Source organism: Phocoena phocoena, chromosome 5, assembly GCF_963924675.1.
Source record: "Phocoena phocoena chromosome 5, mPhoPho1.1, whole genome shotgun sequence".
In the NCBI taxonomy this organism is placed as follows: Eukaryota; Metazoa; Chordata; class Mammalia; order Artiodactyla; family Phocoenidae; genus Phocoena; species Phocoena phocoena.
Window position 1 is genome coordinate 108,756,976 of NC_089223.1, and position 17,924 is coordinate 108,774,899.

Here is a 17,924-nt window from a genome sequence, read left to right on the forward strand (position 1 = left end):
TGATTTGATTAACGTAGAGGAGCCAGAATGCAGCAAATATACTTACAGGAGGACCTATGGTGGGGGGAGAGTAGACAGAATAAGAAAAAGAGAGAGACAAATTAGTGAATATACGAATAGTAAGATTTAATAAAAGATTAGAACATCATAATAATATCAGCATAATACAAGAGACATAGAAATCACTTAAGAATTTAGTGCCTCTCAGTCATTTTTTAGATCATGAACCTATTATGAGACCATATCAGAAAAATGCATTTACATCTATGTACACACAAAATTTTATGTAAAATTTCAGAGAATATTCCCTGAGGACTGTTTATGAATTACTCAGAAGTTCATATAGTTTAAGAAAAGACTGTCTAATTTATACACCTAAAAATTTAGATAAAATATGAATTAGGAAGAACGTTAGTCATTCATGATAGACCAGTTGTAGACAATTGATATATAAATTTCTTGAGTTTGGTAAAATGGCTAAATCAGAAAGGTACCTGCTATTTGTCCTAAGAATGTTTATCTTTCAGTAGTATTGTCAATATATAAAAGACCAAGTCCTGATGTTTATGTAAGTTCTTTAAAACTATGTATTCTCATCAAAACACAGGCAAAGTCTAAGAAAATTTCAACATTTCGCACACCATATGTTCAATTGAAGCACCAGTTCTCAGTAGCCAAGAAGTTGGGAATTCATTTTTATATTTTCTGTAAAACTGCATAAGTACAAAATTTTCACTATTTTTTCCTAATCCTCTTTCTTTCTTTCGACACAAAGATCAATTCAGTGATTATTTGGGTCCACCAATGTTTTATCATTTCTTTTTCCTCAAAAACATTTATAAAGTATCCTCTATTTTAAAACTTTGCACTCAATGAAAGGGATACCTATACAATTTTCCAGTTACTTAGAGTGAATGAGGTTTAAAAATAACTTTTGATAATTCTCTTAAAGGAATTAAGCAGCTATGTTTTCATAAAACCCTTTTTACTTTGACATCATATTTCCAAAAGGGAGAGGAAATGAGACAAAAAATATCAATCTGCGGTCTGCTCTTTTTGATAGGTTAGTATTTCTATTTTTTAACCCTTAGTAGATTGTTTTTAGTATTAATAAATACTTGTAGAAAATGCTGGAAAACAGCATTTCTTAGTACACTAAAATCAAACCTTAAATTACCTTCCTCTTATCTTGCAAGGAAGAATTGATGTCCTGTTAAGACTTCACATTTACATTTACATTTTTGGAGCCTTAGACTTTATAAAACTAGTAAAACCATAAGTGAACACACTCATTTGAATATCTTGATTTCAGAAAAAAAAAGTTTTTATTTGAATTTGCATATAGGGATTTGGCCTGAAAGCAAAAAACAAAACAAAACAAAAATCACTAAAATGGGTGTCAGGACAACTGGCTGTGCTTCTAGTTCTGCTCATAAAAAATTGCATGGCTTTGGCTGAACCACCTGACTGCTCTGGGTTGCCATTTCCTCAACTATAAAATGAAAACTCTGGATTGATTACTAAAGTTCCTGTCATCACTAAAATTCTATGGTTCTACAAGAGGAATAAAAATTCTTAAATTGTGAAAAGAATGAGAGTTAAAGCATGACAAAATTTTACCAGTTGGATAAAACCATAATCAGGTTTCCAGGACATGTGCCCCAGTGTCCCAAGGCAGATGTTTCCGCAGAGAGTGTGCATTGACTGACCACCTATGTAGGTGGAAAGATGGGTGATGCTGTCATACTGCATGTGGCTAAGAAACCCTCTGCTCTACACTGAAAGGGCAGATTTAACTTGACACAGTAAATAAGCCAAAATTGGGTGCCAGGGGTTAGTAAACTGTAATTAATAATATTTTGCAAACTTCTCCTTCCTACTGTTTGATGGAAATAAGAAGATAAAAAAAAATTCTATGTGTAGCAGAGAAGATATAAACATCTCACAAACACACACACACACACGCATGCGTGCATGCACACAACAGCCAACAGAACAATATAATTACTAATTAGGAGGAACAGATGTGGGAACCTAGCCAGAACACGAATGACACAGAACAGCTGAAAGAGAGACTTACCAGATTCTCCTCTTCGGCCCCTTTTACCTCGTTTCCCCGGAGGGCCTGAAATAAAAAGAACAGTTTTTGGAATTTTTGGTTCCAAAATGGCTAGTAAATGATTTCTATATATCTTGTCACTGTTTTTAACTAACATGAAAAGGACCAGAGATTTGTAAAGGCCAACTCTGCCTCTGGCATTTCAGCATAACTGTTAAGCTTCATTTAATTATAAAAGCTGTCCTAGATCTCTAACCAACTAGTGTTACTTAGAAACACTAAAGATTCAGAATTTTTGTTCATCCTGCCCGGGTATCATCAATAAGAAAGGGTTTGCTAAGCAAACTGGTGGTGTTGAGATTTCATGTTTCTTAGGAAAATTTCTTTTCTGAAGGTTTCAGCATATTAATAATTAAAAGTACTAAGTACAAATGATTACAGTTTCTCTTCAGTCAGGTTCCTCATGCTTCTCTTGAAAATATTTAGTTGGCAGTTAATTAAACATATATATTAATAATGTAAATAATCTTTACAAATATTTCTATTTTATTAAATGTGAATTTTCATCTATTGGAATTTCTCTAATTAAGAACCAGCTGAGTTAAAATCACAACCCTTTTAATTGGAAAGTGTTTAGGTAGTAAGTATTGGTCTCATTTTTCTAAGGGGCTAGCTCATTATTGTCATTCAATAAATGTTGAGTCTTTACGGTGATCTCATTTTAAAAGTGAAGAAATAACCTTCTTTTTCAGTGAGTTCCCTATGAAGACCACCAAGCCGATATGTGTCAGACTTGCACAAGTTTCTAGACGTTCATGGTTTTCAAGCCATTATTCTCAACTATATAATTTCTGCCCTCATTTCCTTGGTTAGGAATAGCTCCCACTGAATTATGATCCCAGCAAATAGAAGAGAATAATTAGCCCACAGTGAGAATTGAGGTCTTAAAATATTTGCTGGGAGAAAGAGGCCAAGGAAAATACAGAACTGCTTGGTTTTGAAGAATGAGTTGCGAAGTTGGACTGATGACTTCTAAACTCTAGAAAGTTCAAGGCACAGGCCTTGGCACCCAGTTGACTCTTAACGTGATCCTGAGCTACCGACTTCCATATGGAAACACTATCACGAGAAATAGAAACATCAGTGGGCCAGGTTAGTTTCCCTGCAAGCCCTTACACAGAGTAAGTCTGGCCATCTGTGTTTTGTAAGAGGTTAAAAACAATCAAGCAATAAAATCAATTGAAAATATTAGGAGAAGCGGCTTTGTAGCAGAATCCAAAATTGTCATTCGAAATTTCAGGTTTCCTTCTGTGTTCTGAAATAAAGAGAGATTTTCATCACACTCAAGTTATCCTTGGCCAGACTGAGAGCAGAAGGAGAATCATATAAATAGGTAAATAAACCCAGTGGAATCCTAATAGGTATGAAAAATATACATTTATATACATGCTCAAACATACACAGACACAGGTATATATTGAAAAATTCTGATATATAATATACAATGTCCTTTGGATTAGGAATCAGATTTTTTTATATTACAAAATTACTATAAGAAGTGTTTAGCAACAGCTAGATACTTATGATGTCTGTGGTCTGCACAGTAGGGACTATAGGTCATGTATAAGACGTGTATCTGCTCTGAAGAAGCAAAGAAGTTGAAAAGACTAAAATAACACACATGAAAAATTTGTTAGTAGTATATGCTGTGAAGGCGGCACAATGAGTTTGTGCTCTGATTTGTTCCTTCTACTCTAAACACATGGTCAGTTATAAAAAGAGAAAAACATTTAAAAGTATTTGCATTCAAAAAAGACATGGGCATGTCCACAGGCCAGAAATGTACCAGAACTGGAAAGTGGAGAGCAGGGATAAACTATGAGCTTGCCTGGCTCTGGTTCTAGAAGTAGAAATGGTGGCTATGGGTTCTATCCCTGAAAAATAAATACCCAAAAGTTCTCTCATCAGATTCAGACTTACTTCTTAAAGCTGGGGGCTTATAAATGCTAAAGAGAAGTTTAAAAAAATCTAGCTCTCTGGCTTAAAGGCTGGGGAATATATATATAAACTCTCAATCAGAAAACGAAGCAAGCATCTGCTGGTTTGATTCCTGATTCTGTGATATTCGAAACATAAATCTGCGACAAGAGTCCTGAAATGTCATTTTAAGACAACTCTGGTCTAGAAAGCTGGGAGGTCAGGTAAAGACAGACATAAAATGATTAGGTAAGAAAAGGTGAGCATAGAGGAAAGAAAGGCAGACACACACAGAGAGAAAACTACACACACACACTAAAAACCTCCTACTCACAATGAGTATAGAAGTCAAAGTTCCAAAACATATGAAGAAATCTAATGCTAAGAAAGGTAGCACTAAATAATAAGATCATGAATTCTTCCTAGGTAAAATTAATTAATTTTAAGAAACCATCAGATGAAGATTAGTATGTTAATTATGCTTTAAGAGATAAATGAAGAAGTAATACCCATTAAAGAGCAAGGGATTTTGAATGTAAACAAGGAAAAAAAAGAACAAGTGGATATGAAAGAGAACCCTTTAGAAATCTTGAAAATGTCATTGAAATTAAAAAAAAAGATAAATCAGTTAAATGCTAGCCTGGATATGGTTGAAGAAGGAACAGTTATGGAAGATGTAGAATGCAGTCCAGAGAGACAGATCGAGTATCTATCTATGTATCTGACTATCCACTGTAGTCTGAATGTACATGTCCTGCAAATTCACAGGTTGAAATTCTAACTCCCAAAGATGATAATTTTGGGAGTGGGGTCTTTGGGAGTTGCTTAAATCATGAAGCTGGAGACCTAAAGAATGGGGCTTATAAAAAAGACCCCACAGAGACCCCTAGCCCCTTCCACTATGTGAGGACACAGTGAAAAGACACCAGCTATGAACCAGGAAGAGGGCCCTTACCTGAAGGTGACCATGCCGAAACCTTGATCTTAGATGTCCCAGCCTCCTGAACTGTGAGAAATAAATTTTTGTTGTTTATAAGCCACCCAGCCTGTGGTATTTTGTTATAGCAGCCCAAACAGAATGACTCTATCTACTATCTATCTATCTATCTATCTATCTATCTATCATCTATCTGTCTGTGTATGTATCTATCTATCCATCTATGTTAAGAAGAAAATTTTTACTTATAAAAGAACTCAAAAGAAATGATAGAGAAGACTTTGTTTAAGAGATAATAGATGAGAATATTCTAGAATTGAACTTAGGAGACCTAAGATTGAACTTATACTCCAAGTGGCAAGTAAAAACAAATCACACTTAAACACAAAGGAGGAACTTAGAAATATTCATGGATAAAGAGAAAATGTTAAGAACTACCAGTGGGAAGATTACAGTGGAAGATACCTAACTGACTGCTGTCTCATCCACAACAAAGGTGCCAGAGGGCCCAGAACTGATTTTTAGGAAAAGCCTTAGAAACCTATAATTATGTTTGTTTATTGGAATTAGTTTGTCACTTTCCTCCAGAAGAATATTCCTTTTAAATAGTAGAATCTATCAAGGAAAAACAATACATTACATAAATGTTTAAAAATGATTTAAAATAAACTTTTAAAAAATTTAAAAGATATCAGATTATAAAAAATGATCAGAGAAGCAATGATATTTTTGAAGAAACCAAGAAACAAAGTTAAAGGGATTCCCTGGTGGTCCAGTGGTTAGGACTCAGCCCTTCCACTGCCGTTGGCCCAGGTTCAATCCTGCTTAGGGAACTAAGATCCTGTAAGCCACGCCAAAAAAAAAAAAAAAGGAACATGTCTGCCTTAAATATTCAATTTAAGAAATGAATCAAATGCTGTGGGAAATTTGCTCGTTATATTGAGAGTTGAGAAAAAATAAAATCTAAGGAAACTGAAAAGATACTTGGTAAGACAGATATCTATTGAATATGACAATGTTTTCCAAAGAATTTCATAATATTTGAGAGAAAAAATTAAGCTAACCTAAGTTATGAGAAGATGGGAATCCAAACCCTATTGGATTTACAAAGAAAATATTTGATTTGAGAAGAGCATGTTATAATTGCTATAAGAAACAGAAGACTGAAGTGAGCATTATATTGAGCTTGTGAAATAATAAATTATACAAAACTCGCAGTAACACATAAAGATCTTGCTTACAAAGAAAATAAATAGAAGTTTTGAAAAAGTCTCCTGTGCAGATGAGATAATTTGATATCACTCCTGAATTTAAAGGCAAAAATAATTTAAAAATTATATACATGGGGTGAATTTGATAATGGGCAGCTGGCGGATCACCAGAGTGAAAAAGAAGAAAAGACAAATGATAGATATTTCCCAGACAAAACCAATGTTAACAATAGCCAACAGTAGCTGAAAAAGATATTCCCAAATATACAATGGAATATTACTCAGCCATAAAAAGAAAGGAAATTGAGTTACCTGAAGTGAGGTGGATGGACCTAGAGTCGGTCATACAAAATGAAGTAAGTCAGAAAGAGAAAAACAAATACCGTATACTAACGCATATATATGGAATCAAAAAAAAAAAAAGGTACTGATAAACCTAGTTGCAGGGTAGGAATAAAGATGTAGACATAGAGAATGGACTTGAGGAAACAGGGTGGGAGGGGGAAGCTGGGGTGAAGTGAGAGTAGCATCGACATATATACACTATCAAACGTAAAATAGCTAGTGGGAAGCAGCAGCATAGCACAGGGAGAGCAACTCAGTGCTTTGTGATGACCTAGAGGGGTGGGATAGGGAGGATGGGAGGGAGGGGATATGGGGACATGTGCATGCATGTGGCTGATTCACTTTGCTGTACAACACAAACTAATACAGTATTGTGAAGCAATTATACTCCAATAAAGATCTATTTAAAAAAAAAAAGAAAGTAAAAGAAAAAGATAGTGCTCATTTCTATTCCAAACTGAGTGATGAAGTGTCAGTCAGGCATGAGCCGTAAGAACAAATATAGAAGGTGGAACCTGACTCTTATTCACTGAATTTGGCCAGGTCCGTGCAGTAGAAATTCTAAGTGAATTTTCTCAGCAGAAAGACATGCCTCTGCAAAAGAAACTCGTTCAAGAACATGAATGGGAAGAGAAAAAGCAGAAGCTATCAGCAACAGAGGAAGTGAAAACTTACAGAGAATTTATGAAATAAAGAATAAATTATAGAGGAGCTTCAAGATGGCGGAAGAGTAAGACATGGAGATCACCTTCCTCTCCACAAATACATCAGAAATACATCTACATGTGGAACAACTCCTACAGAACACCTACTGAACACTGGCAGAAGACCTCAGAGCTCCCAAAAGGCAAGAAACTCCCCACGTACCTGGGTAGGGCAAAAGAAACAAGAAAAAACAGAGACAAAAGAATAGCGACGGGACCTGCACCAGTGGGAGGGAGCCATGAAGGAGGAAAGGTTTCCACACACTAGGAAGCCCCTTCGCTGGCAGAGACTGCGGGTGGCAGAGGGGGAAGCTCCGGAGCCACGGAGGAGAGCACAGCAACAGGGGTGCGGAGGGCAAAGCGGAGAGATTCCCGCACAGAGGATCAGGGCCGACCAGCACTCACCAGCCCGAGAGGCTTGTCGGCTCACCTGCCGGGCAGGGCGGGGGGCTGGGAGCTGAGGCTCGGGCTTCGGTTGGATGGGGTTGGCTGCGAGAACACAGCCTGAAGGGACTAGTGCACCACGGCTAGCCAGCAGGGAGTCCGGGGGAAAGTCTGGAGCTGCCAAAGAGACCATTGTTTCGGGGTGAGCGAGGAGAGGGGATTCAGAGCACCGCCTAAACGACCTCTAGAGACAGGCGTGAGCCGTGGCTATCAGCGTGGACAGCAGAGACGGGCATGAGACGCTAAGGCTGCTGCTGCTGCCACCAAGAAGCCTGTGTGCAAGCACAGGTCACTATCCACACCTCCCCTCCCGGGAGCCTGTGCAGCCCGCCACTGCCAGGGTCCTGGGATCCAGGGACAACTTCCCCGGGGAGAACGCACGGCGCACCTCAGGCTGGTGCAACATCACACCAGCTTCTGCCACCGCAGGCTCGCCCAGCATCCGTACTCCTCCCTCCCCCGCGCTTGAGTGAGCCAGAGCCACCTTCGTTCTTCTGAGCAAAGAAAAGACGCCCTCTGGCGACCTACACGCAGAGGCGGGTCCAATCCAAAGCTGAACCTGGGAGCTGTGCGAACAAAGAAGAGAAAGGGAAATCTCTCCCAGCAGCCTCAGGAGCAGCGGATTAAATCTCCACAATCAACGTGATGTATCCTGCGTCCGTGGAATACCTGAATAGACAACAAATCATCCCAAATGGAGGAGGTGGACTTTGGGAGCAAAGATATATATATTTTTTCCCTTTTTCTCTTTTTGTGAGTGTGTATGTGTATGCTTCTGTGTCTGATTTTGTCTGTATAGCTTTGCTTTGACCATTTGCCCTAGGGTTCTGTCCGTCTGTTTTTGTTTTTTTTTTTTTTTTACTTTTTAAAATTTTTTCCTTAATAATTATTTTTTATTTTAATAACTTGATTTTATTTTATTTTACTTTATTTTATTTCATTTTATCTTCTTTCTTTTCTTCCTTTCCTTCCTTCCTTCCTTCCTCCCTCCCTCCCTTCCTTTCTTTCTTTCTTTCTTTCTTTCTCCCTTTTACTCTGACCCACATGGATGAAAGGCTCTTGGTGCTCCAGCCAGGCATCAGGGCTGTGCCTCTGAGGTGGGAGAGCCAACTTCAGGACACTGGTCTACAAGAGACCTCCCAGCTCCACATAATATCAAACAGCGAAAATTTCCCAGAGATCTCCATCTCAACGCCAAGACCCAGCTCCACTCAACGACCAGCAAGCTACAGCGCTGGACACCCTATGCCAAACAACTGGCGGGACAGGAACACAACCCCACCCATTAGCAGAGAGGCTGCCTAAAATCATAATAAGGCCACAGGCACACCAAAACACAACACCAGACGTGGACCTACCCACCAGAAAGACAAGATCTAGCCTCATCCACCAGAACACAGGCACTAGTCCCCTCCACCAGGAAGCCTACACAACCCACTGAACCAACCTTAGCCACTGGGGACAGACACCAAAAACAACGGAAACTATGAACCTGCAGCCTGCCATAAGGAGACCCCAAACACAGAAAGTTAAGCAAAATGAGGAGACAGAAAAACACACAGCAGATGAAGGAGCAAGGTAAAAACCCACCAGACCTAACAAATGAAGAGGAAATAGGCAGACTACCTGAAAAAGAATTCAGAGTAATGATAGTAAAAATGATCAAAAATCTTGGAAATTGAATAGAGAAAATACAAGAAATGTTTAACAAGGACCTAGAAGAACTAAAGAGCAAACAAACAATGATGAACAACACAATAAATGAAATTAAAAATTCTCTAGAATGGATCAATAGCAGAATAACTGAGGCAGAAGAATGGATAAATGACCTGGAAGATAAAATAGTGGAAATAACTACTGCAGAGCAGAATGAAGAAAAAAGAATGAAAAGAACTGAGGACAGTCTCAGAGACCTCTGGGACAACATTAAACGCACCAACATTCGAATTATAGGGGTCCCAGAAGAAGAACAGAAAAAGAAAGGGACTGAGAAAATATTTGAAGAGATTATAGTTGAAAACTTCCCTAATATGGGAAAGGAAATAGTTAGTCAAGTCCAGAAAGCACAGAGAGTCCCATACAGCATAAATCCAAGGAGAAACATGCCCAGACACATATTAATCAAACTATCAAAAATTAAATACAAAGAAAAAATATTCAAAGCAGCAAAGGAAAAACAACAAATAACACAAAAGGAAATGCCCGAAAGGTTAACAACTGATCTTTCAGCAGAAACTCTGCAAGCCAGAAGGGACTGGCAGGACATATTTAAAGTGATGAAGGAGAAAAACCTACAACCAAGATTACTCTACCCAGCAAGGATCTCATTCAGATTTGATGGAGAAATTAAAACCTTTACAGACAAGCAAAAGCTAAGAGAATTCAGCACCACCAAACCAGCTTTACAACAAATGCTAAAGGAAATTGTCTAGGCAGGAAACACAAAAGAAGGAAAAGACCTACAATAACAAACCCAAAACAATGCAGAAAACGGAAATTGGAACATACATATCGATAATTACCTGAAATGTAAATGCTCCAACCAAACGACATAGACTGGCTGAATGGAGACAAAAACAAGACCCATATATATGCTGTCTAGAAGAGACCCACTTCAGACCTAGGGACACATACAGACTGAAAGTGAGGGGATGGAAAAAGATATTCCATGTAAATGGAAATCAAAAGAAAGCTGGAGTAGCAATTCTCGTATCAGACAAAATAGACTTTAAAATAAAGACTAGTACAAGAGACAAAGAAGGACACTACATAATGATCAAGGGATCAATACAAGAAGAAGATATAACAATTGTAAAGATTTATGCACCCAACATAGGAGCACCTCAATAAATAAGGCAAATACTAAGAGCCATTAAAGGGGAAATCGACAGTAACACAATCATAGTAGGGGACTTTAAAAGCCCACTTTCACCAATGGACAGAACATTCAAAATGAAAATAAATAAGGAAACACAAGCTTTAAATGATACATTAAACAAGATGGACTTAACTGATAGTTATAGGCTATTCCATCCAAAAACAACAGAATACACATTCTTCTCAAGTGCTCATGGAACGTTTTCCAGGATAGATCATATCTTGGGTCACAAATCAAGCCTTGGTAAATTTAAGAAAATTGAAATCGTATCAAGTATCTTTTCCAACCACAATGCTGTGAGATTAGATATCAATTACAGGAAAAAATACAAGCAAATGGAGGCTAAAAAATACACTATTTAATAACCAAGAGATCACTGAAGAAATCGAAGAGTAAATCAGAAAATACCTAGAAACAAATGACAATGAAAACACGACGACCCAAAACCTATGGGATGCAGCAAAAGCGGTTCTAAGAGGGAAGTTTATAGCAATACAATCCTACCTCAAGAAACAACAAACATCTCAAATAAACAACCTAACCTTGCACCTAAAGCAATTAGAGAAAGAAGAATAAAAAAACCCCGAGGTTAGCAGAAGGAAAGAAATCATAAAGATCAGATCAGATATAAATGAAAAAGAAATGAAGGAAACAATAGCAAAGATCAATAAAATTAAAAGCTGGTTCTTTGAGAAGATAAACAAAATTGATAAACTATTATCCAGATTCATCAAGAAAAAAAGGGAAGCCCAACAAATTCTTAGAAATGCACAACCTTCTGAGATTGAACCAGGAAGAAATAGAAAATATAAACAAACCAATCACAAACACTGAAATTGAAACTGTGATTAAAAATCTTCCAACAGGGCTTCCCTGGTGGCGCAGTGGTTGGGAGCCCGCCTGCCGATGCAGGGGACACGGGTTCATGCCCCGGTCCGGGAAGATCCCACATGCTGCGGAGTGGCTGGGCCCATGAGCCATGGCCACTGAGCCTGCGCGTCCGGAGCCTGTGCTCCGCAACGGGAGAGGCCACAACAGTGAGAGGCCCACGTACCGCAAAAAGAAAAAAAAAATCCTCCAACAAACCAAAGCCCAGGACCAGATGGTTTCACAGGCGAATTCTCTAAAACATTTAGAGAAGAGCCAAGACCTATCCTTCTCAAACTCTTCCAAAATATAGCAGAGGGAGGAACACTCCCAAACTCATTCTACGAGGCCACCATCACCCTGATACCAAAACCAAACAAAGATGTCACAAAGTAAGAAAACTACAGGCCAATATCACTGATGAACATAGATGCAAAACTCCTCAACAAAATACTAGCAAACAGAATCCAACAGCACATTAAAAGGATCATACACCATCATCAAGTGGGGTTTATCCCAGGAATGCAAGGATTCTTCAATATATGCAAATCAATCAATGTGATACACCATACTAAATTGAAGGAGAAAAACCATATGATCATCTCAATCGATGCAGAGAAAACTTTCGACAAAATTCAACACCCAGTTATGATAAAAACCCTCCAGAAAGTAGGCATAGAGGGAACTTTCCTCAACATAATAAAGGTCATATATGACAAACCCACAGCCAACATCGTCTCAATGGTGAAAAACTGATACCATTTCCACTAAGATCAGGAACAAGACAAGGTTGCCCACTCCCATCACTATTATTCAACATAGTTTTGGAAGTTTTAGTCACAGCAATCAGAGAAGGAAAAGAAATAAAAGTAATCCTAATCGGAAAAGAAGAATTAAAGCTGTCATTGTTTGCAGATAACATGGTGCTACACATAGAGAATCCTAAAGATGCTACTAGAAAAGTACTAGAGCTAATCAATGAATTTGGTAAAGTAGCAGGATACAAAATTAATGCACAGAAATCTCTAGCATTCCTATACACTAATGATGAAAAATCTGAAAGTGAAATTAAGAAAACACTCCCATTTACCACTGCAACAAAAAGAATAAAATATTTAGGAATAAACCTACCTAAGGAGACAAAAGACCTGTATGCAGAAAACTCTAAGACACTGATGAAGGAAATTAAAGATGATACAAATAGATGGAGAGGTATACCATGTTCTTGGATTGGAAGAATCAACATTGTGAAATTGACTCAACTACCCAAAGCAATCTACAGATTCAATGCAATCCCTATCAAACTACCACTGGTATTTTTCACAGAACTAGAACAAAAAAATTAACAATTTATATGGAAATACAAAAGACACCCGATAGCCAAAGCAATCTTGAGAAAGAAAAACGGAGCTGGAGGAATCAGGCTCCCTGACTTCAGCCCATACTGCAAAGCTACAGTAATCAAGACAGTATGGTACTGGCACAAAAATAGAAATATAGCTCAATGGAAGAGGATGGAAAGCCCAGAGATAAACCCACACACATATGGTCACCTTACCTTTGATAAATGAGGCAAGAATATACAGTGGAGAAAAGACAGCCTCTCCAATAAGTGGTGCTGGGATAACTGGACAGGTACATGTAAAAGTATGAAATTAGAACACTCCCGAGCACCATACACAAAAATAAACTCAAAACGGATTAAAGACCTAAATGTAAGGCCAGACACTATCAAACTCTTAGAGGAAAACCTATGCAGAACACTCTATGACATAAATCACAGCAAGATCCTTTTTGACCCACCTCCTAGAGGAATGGAAATAAAAACAAAAATAAACAAATGGGACCTAATGAAACTTCAAAGCTTTTGCACAGCAAAGGAAACCATAAGCAAGACAACCCTCAGAATGGGAGAAAATATTTGCAAATGAAGCAACTGACAAAAGATTAATCTCCAAAATTTACAAGCAGCTCATGCAGCTCAATTCAAAAAAACAAACAACCCAATCCAAAAATGGGCAGAAGACTTAAATAGACATTTCTCCAAAGAAGATATACAGATTGCCTACAAACACATGAAAGAATGCTCAACATCATTAATCATTAGAGAAATGCAAATCAAAAGTACAATGAGATATCATCTCACACCCATCAGAATGGCCATCATCAAAAAATCTACAAACAATAAATGCTGGAGAGGGTGTGGAGAAAAGGGAACCCTCTTGCACTGTTGGTGGGAATGTAAATTGATACAGCCACTATGGAGAATAGTATGGAGGTTCCTTAAAAAACTAAAAATAGAACTACCATACCACCCAGCAATCCCACTACTGGGCATATACCGAAACCATAATTCATAAAGAGTCATGGACCAAAATGTTCATTGCAGCTCTATTTACAATAGCCAGGACATGGAAGCAACCTAAGTGTCCATCAACGGATGAATGGATAAAGAAGATGTGGCACATATATACAATGGAATATTACTCAGTCATAAAAAGAAACTAAATTGAGTTATTTGTAGTGAGGTGGATAGACCTAGAGTCTGTCATACAGAGTGAAGTAAGTCAGAAAAAGAAAGACAAATACCGTATGCTAACACATATACATGGAATTTAAGGGAAAAAAATGTCATGAAGAACATAGGGGCAAGACAGGAATAAAGACACAGACCTACTAGAGAATGGACTTGAGGATATGGGGAGGGGGAAGGGTAAGCTGTGACAAAGGGAGAGAGTGGCAATGGACATATATACACTACCAAACATAAAATAGCTAGCTAGTGGGAAGCAGCCGTATAGCATAGGGAGATCAGCTCGGTGCTTTGTGACCACCTAGAGGGGTGGGATAAGGAGGGAGGGAGGGAGGGAGATATAAGAGGGAAGAGATATGGGAACATATGTATATGTATAACTGATTCACTTTGTTATAAAGCAGAAACTAACATACCATTGTAAAGCAATTATTCTCCAATAAAGATGTTTAAAAAAAAAGAATAAATTATAGAAAACAGAGGGAGGCTATAAAACCGGATTGATCTTCACGATAAGAGAATTCACGACAACTGATACTGTGCAGCTTCAGAAAGAGTTTTTGCTTTTGCAAGATGGTGCCAACTGTCATCCTGAGATAGAAATTAGTAAAAATGAGCCATAATGGCAATGCTTTAAAGACCAGGGTCAACAACCTCAATTGCAGACAGATCAAGGTCATCAAATCACATCATAGCAAGGTGTCTTAAGCCAAGCCAGTTCTTTTGACCCACAAGTAATTATGTTGGAACAGTCTACTTCTCACTAATGGTGTACCTACCTGTGATAAGGCTATTCTCTAAGGTTCGAAATGTGCCTAGAAATAAACATATGCCTATATATGGGTCTTCCCATGGTCTTGGGTGTGGGTAGTTATTGCAGGTACCTAGAATACCCTTTTCTGGTTTATCAGACCAATTACCAAATTCTGTCATTTCCCCTATGACTTGGGTCTGTTTATTCTTCTCCACTCCTAGTAGAATTTTAAGCTGAGCTTAAATATAAATTTTCTAGGTACTCTGAGGAGAGATTTTTTTTTACTGGAATTCTATTTGTATTTAAAAATATTTTTACCTCTTAAAAACATTTGCAATTAAACACACAGGAGGCATTCAAGAAAAGTTTCAGGATTCATAATTGGCTGGGTATTTTGTTTTGTTTTTACCTTATGCTTTCTATTTCAATGCACATTTCTGCTATGTCTGCTTTTTTGGAGAGAAGAAATAAGATGGATAGAAACAAAGGGAAGAAATCAACTAAAAATGGATTACAAACTTAAACATAAATGCTGAAACCATAAAGCTCCTAGAAGAAAACATAGGGGAAAATTTCCTTGACATCGGCCTTACAACGATTTTTTCAATATGACACCGAAAGCAAAACTAAACAAGTGGGATTACATCAAACTAAAAAATCTCAACCTACGTTCTGATATATATAAGGAACCCCTACAACTCAATAGCAGAAAAACAAATAATCCAATTAAAAAATGGGCAAAAGACCTGAATAGACATTTTTCCAAAAAAGACGTACACACGGCCAACAGATATGTGAAAGGGTGCTCAATATCACTAATCATCAGAAAAATGCAAATCAAAACCACAGTGAAGTATCACTTCACACCTGTTGGGATGGCTATTAGTTTAAAAAAAAAAAAAAGGATAAGTGCTTGTGAGGGTTAGAGAAAAGAGAACCCTCTTACACTGTTGGTGAGAACATAGATTGGTGCAGCCAGCCACTATGGAAAACAGTATGGAGGTTCCTCAAAAAATTAAAACTAGAACTACCATATGATCCAGAAATCCCACTTTTGGGTATTTATCCAAAAGAATTGAAATCAGGATCTAAAAGAGATACCTGCAGTCCCATGTTCACTGCAGCATTTTCCACAATAACTGAGACATGGAAACAACTTAAATGTCCATCAACAGATGAATGATGGATAAATGATGGTATATATACACATGCAATGGAAAATGATTTATCCTTAAAAAAGAAGGAAATCCTGCCATTTGCAACAACATGGATGGACCTGAAGGGTATTATGCTAAGTGAAAGAAACCAGAAACAGAAAGACAAATACTGTACAGTTGCATTTATGTGTGGAATCTAAAACAGTCGAAATCATAGAAGCAGAGAGTAGAATGGTTGTTGCCAGGGGCTGGGGGCAAATGGAGAGGTTATGGTCAAGGAGTACAAAGCTTTAATTATGCAAGATAAATAAATTCTGGAGATCCACCATACAGCATAGTGCCTATAGCTAATAATACATTGCTAAAATTTGCTAAAAGGGTACATCTTATGTTGTATTCTTACCACAAAATGATAATAATAATGGAGGGGGTGGGAGAAACTTTGGGAGATGATGGATTGTCTATGCCTTGATGATGGTGATGGTTTCATGGATGTATACTTATCCCAAGCTCATCCATTTTATATATATATATATATATATATATATATATATATATATATATACACACACACACACACACACACATATACAACTATTTTACATGTCAGTCATACTTCAGTACAACAGTTTAAAAAAAAGAGACAAAGGAAAGGCTCATGCCTTGGGTGATTGTGCTTAGGTCTATTGTCATAAAAACCTGAGAACAGAGAGAAATATAGCCATCTTGTTACACAAATGACCTAATGGTCACTAATAACACAAGTCACTGGGGAATTAATTCCTGACTGAATTTCTATGAAGAAGGCAATGAACACATGTAAACACACAAACTAAGGGCAAAATAAATATTAGTTCCCTCTTCTGTTTTATTTAGATTCTCTTTTTATATTTAGTCATTAAGTGATCATAATATATTTAAGTATCTGATAAGAAACGCTGAATATGTATGTGAAAAAACTGTGGGAGATTAACATTACCTTCCAATTGTCATATTCAAAGAGGCAATTTAGTATAATAAAAAGAATATGGAACAAAGAGTTAAAAGATATAGGTTCTCACTGATGTGTAAATTGAGCTAACTTCCAATTAACCTCTGATATTGGTGTGCCAAAAAATCTGATAAATAGTACTAACTCTACCACGTTTATATGATTATCTTGAGGGTGAAAACGGTAAAGTGTTTTATACATTATGTTAACTGACTGTTTCCTTTATTTTTCATTATTGCAGCAAGGCTTATAAACTATTTCTATGCTATATTACTGTCATACTGTCAATAAAAATAGTAAGACTTCTAAACAATTCTACGTATCTTAATAAAAGGCTAAAACTTCTTATCAGAAGTTTCATCTCCAGAAGCAAAGAGATTCTTTAAGGACATCAGAGAAAATACTATAAAATACCTCAAGCAACAGTAAATATTACAAAAAGCAAATACAGTCATCCCTTGGTATCCACGGGGGAATTGGTTCCAGGACCCCGCTTGAATACCAAAATCTTTGAATTCTCAATTTCCCTACATGAAATGGTATAGTATTTGCATATAGCCCACGCACATCCTCCTGCATACTTTAAATCAGCTCCAGATTGGGCTTCCCTGGTGGCGCAGTGGTTGAGCGTCCGCCTGTCGATGCAGGGGACATGGGTTCATGCCCCGGTCTGGGAAGATCCCACATGCCGCGGAGCGGCTGGGCCAGTGAGCCATGGCCGCTGAGCCTGCGCGTCTGGAGTCTGTGCTCCGCAACGGGAGAGGCCACAACAGTGAGAGGCCCGCATACCGCACACACACACACAAAAACTCAATAAATCAGCTCTAGATCACTTTCACTACGTAATGCAATGTATATGCTATGTAAATAGTCTCCAGTGTGCAGCAACTTCAAGTTTTGCTTTTTGGAAGTTTCTGGAATTTTTTTCCTAATCTTTTCCATCTGTGATTGGTTGAGTCCACAGAACCTGTGGATACAAAGAGCCAACCATACTCTTATCCACAATTCTGGAGTCAGAAAAATGGAAATGTTAAGGCAAAGAAACAGCAAGTGGCTGAGCTTGTGGT

General features: G+C 37.7%; 1 protein-coding gene across 2 annotated transcripts in view; it reads right to left on the reverse strand.

Moving 5' to 3' along the window:
- COL25A1 (collagen type XXV alpha 1 chain) overlaps positions 1 to 17,924 on the reverse strand; it is a 461,595-nt gene that overhangs the window by 198,904 nt on the left and 244,767 nt on the right. For both annotated transcript variants that reach the window (XM_065877601.1, XM_065877600.1), the window contains exons 3-4: positions 2,081 to 2,125; positions 47 to 54 (exon numbers count right to left, since the gene is read on the reverse strand). In XM_065877601.1, the coding sequence (XP_065733673.1) occupies positions 47 to 54; positions 2,081 to 2,125 (53 nt within the window). The remainder of the gene's footprint in view (positions 1 to 46; positions 55 to 2,080; positions 2,126 to 17,924) is intronic.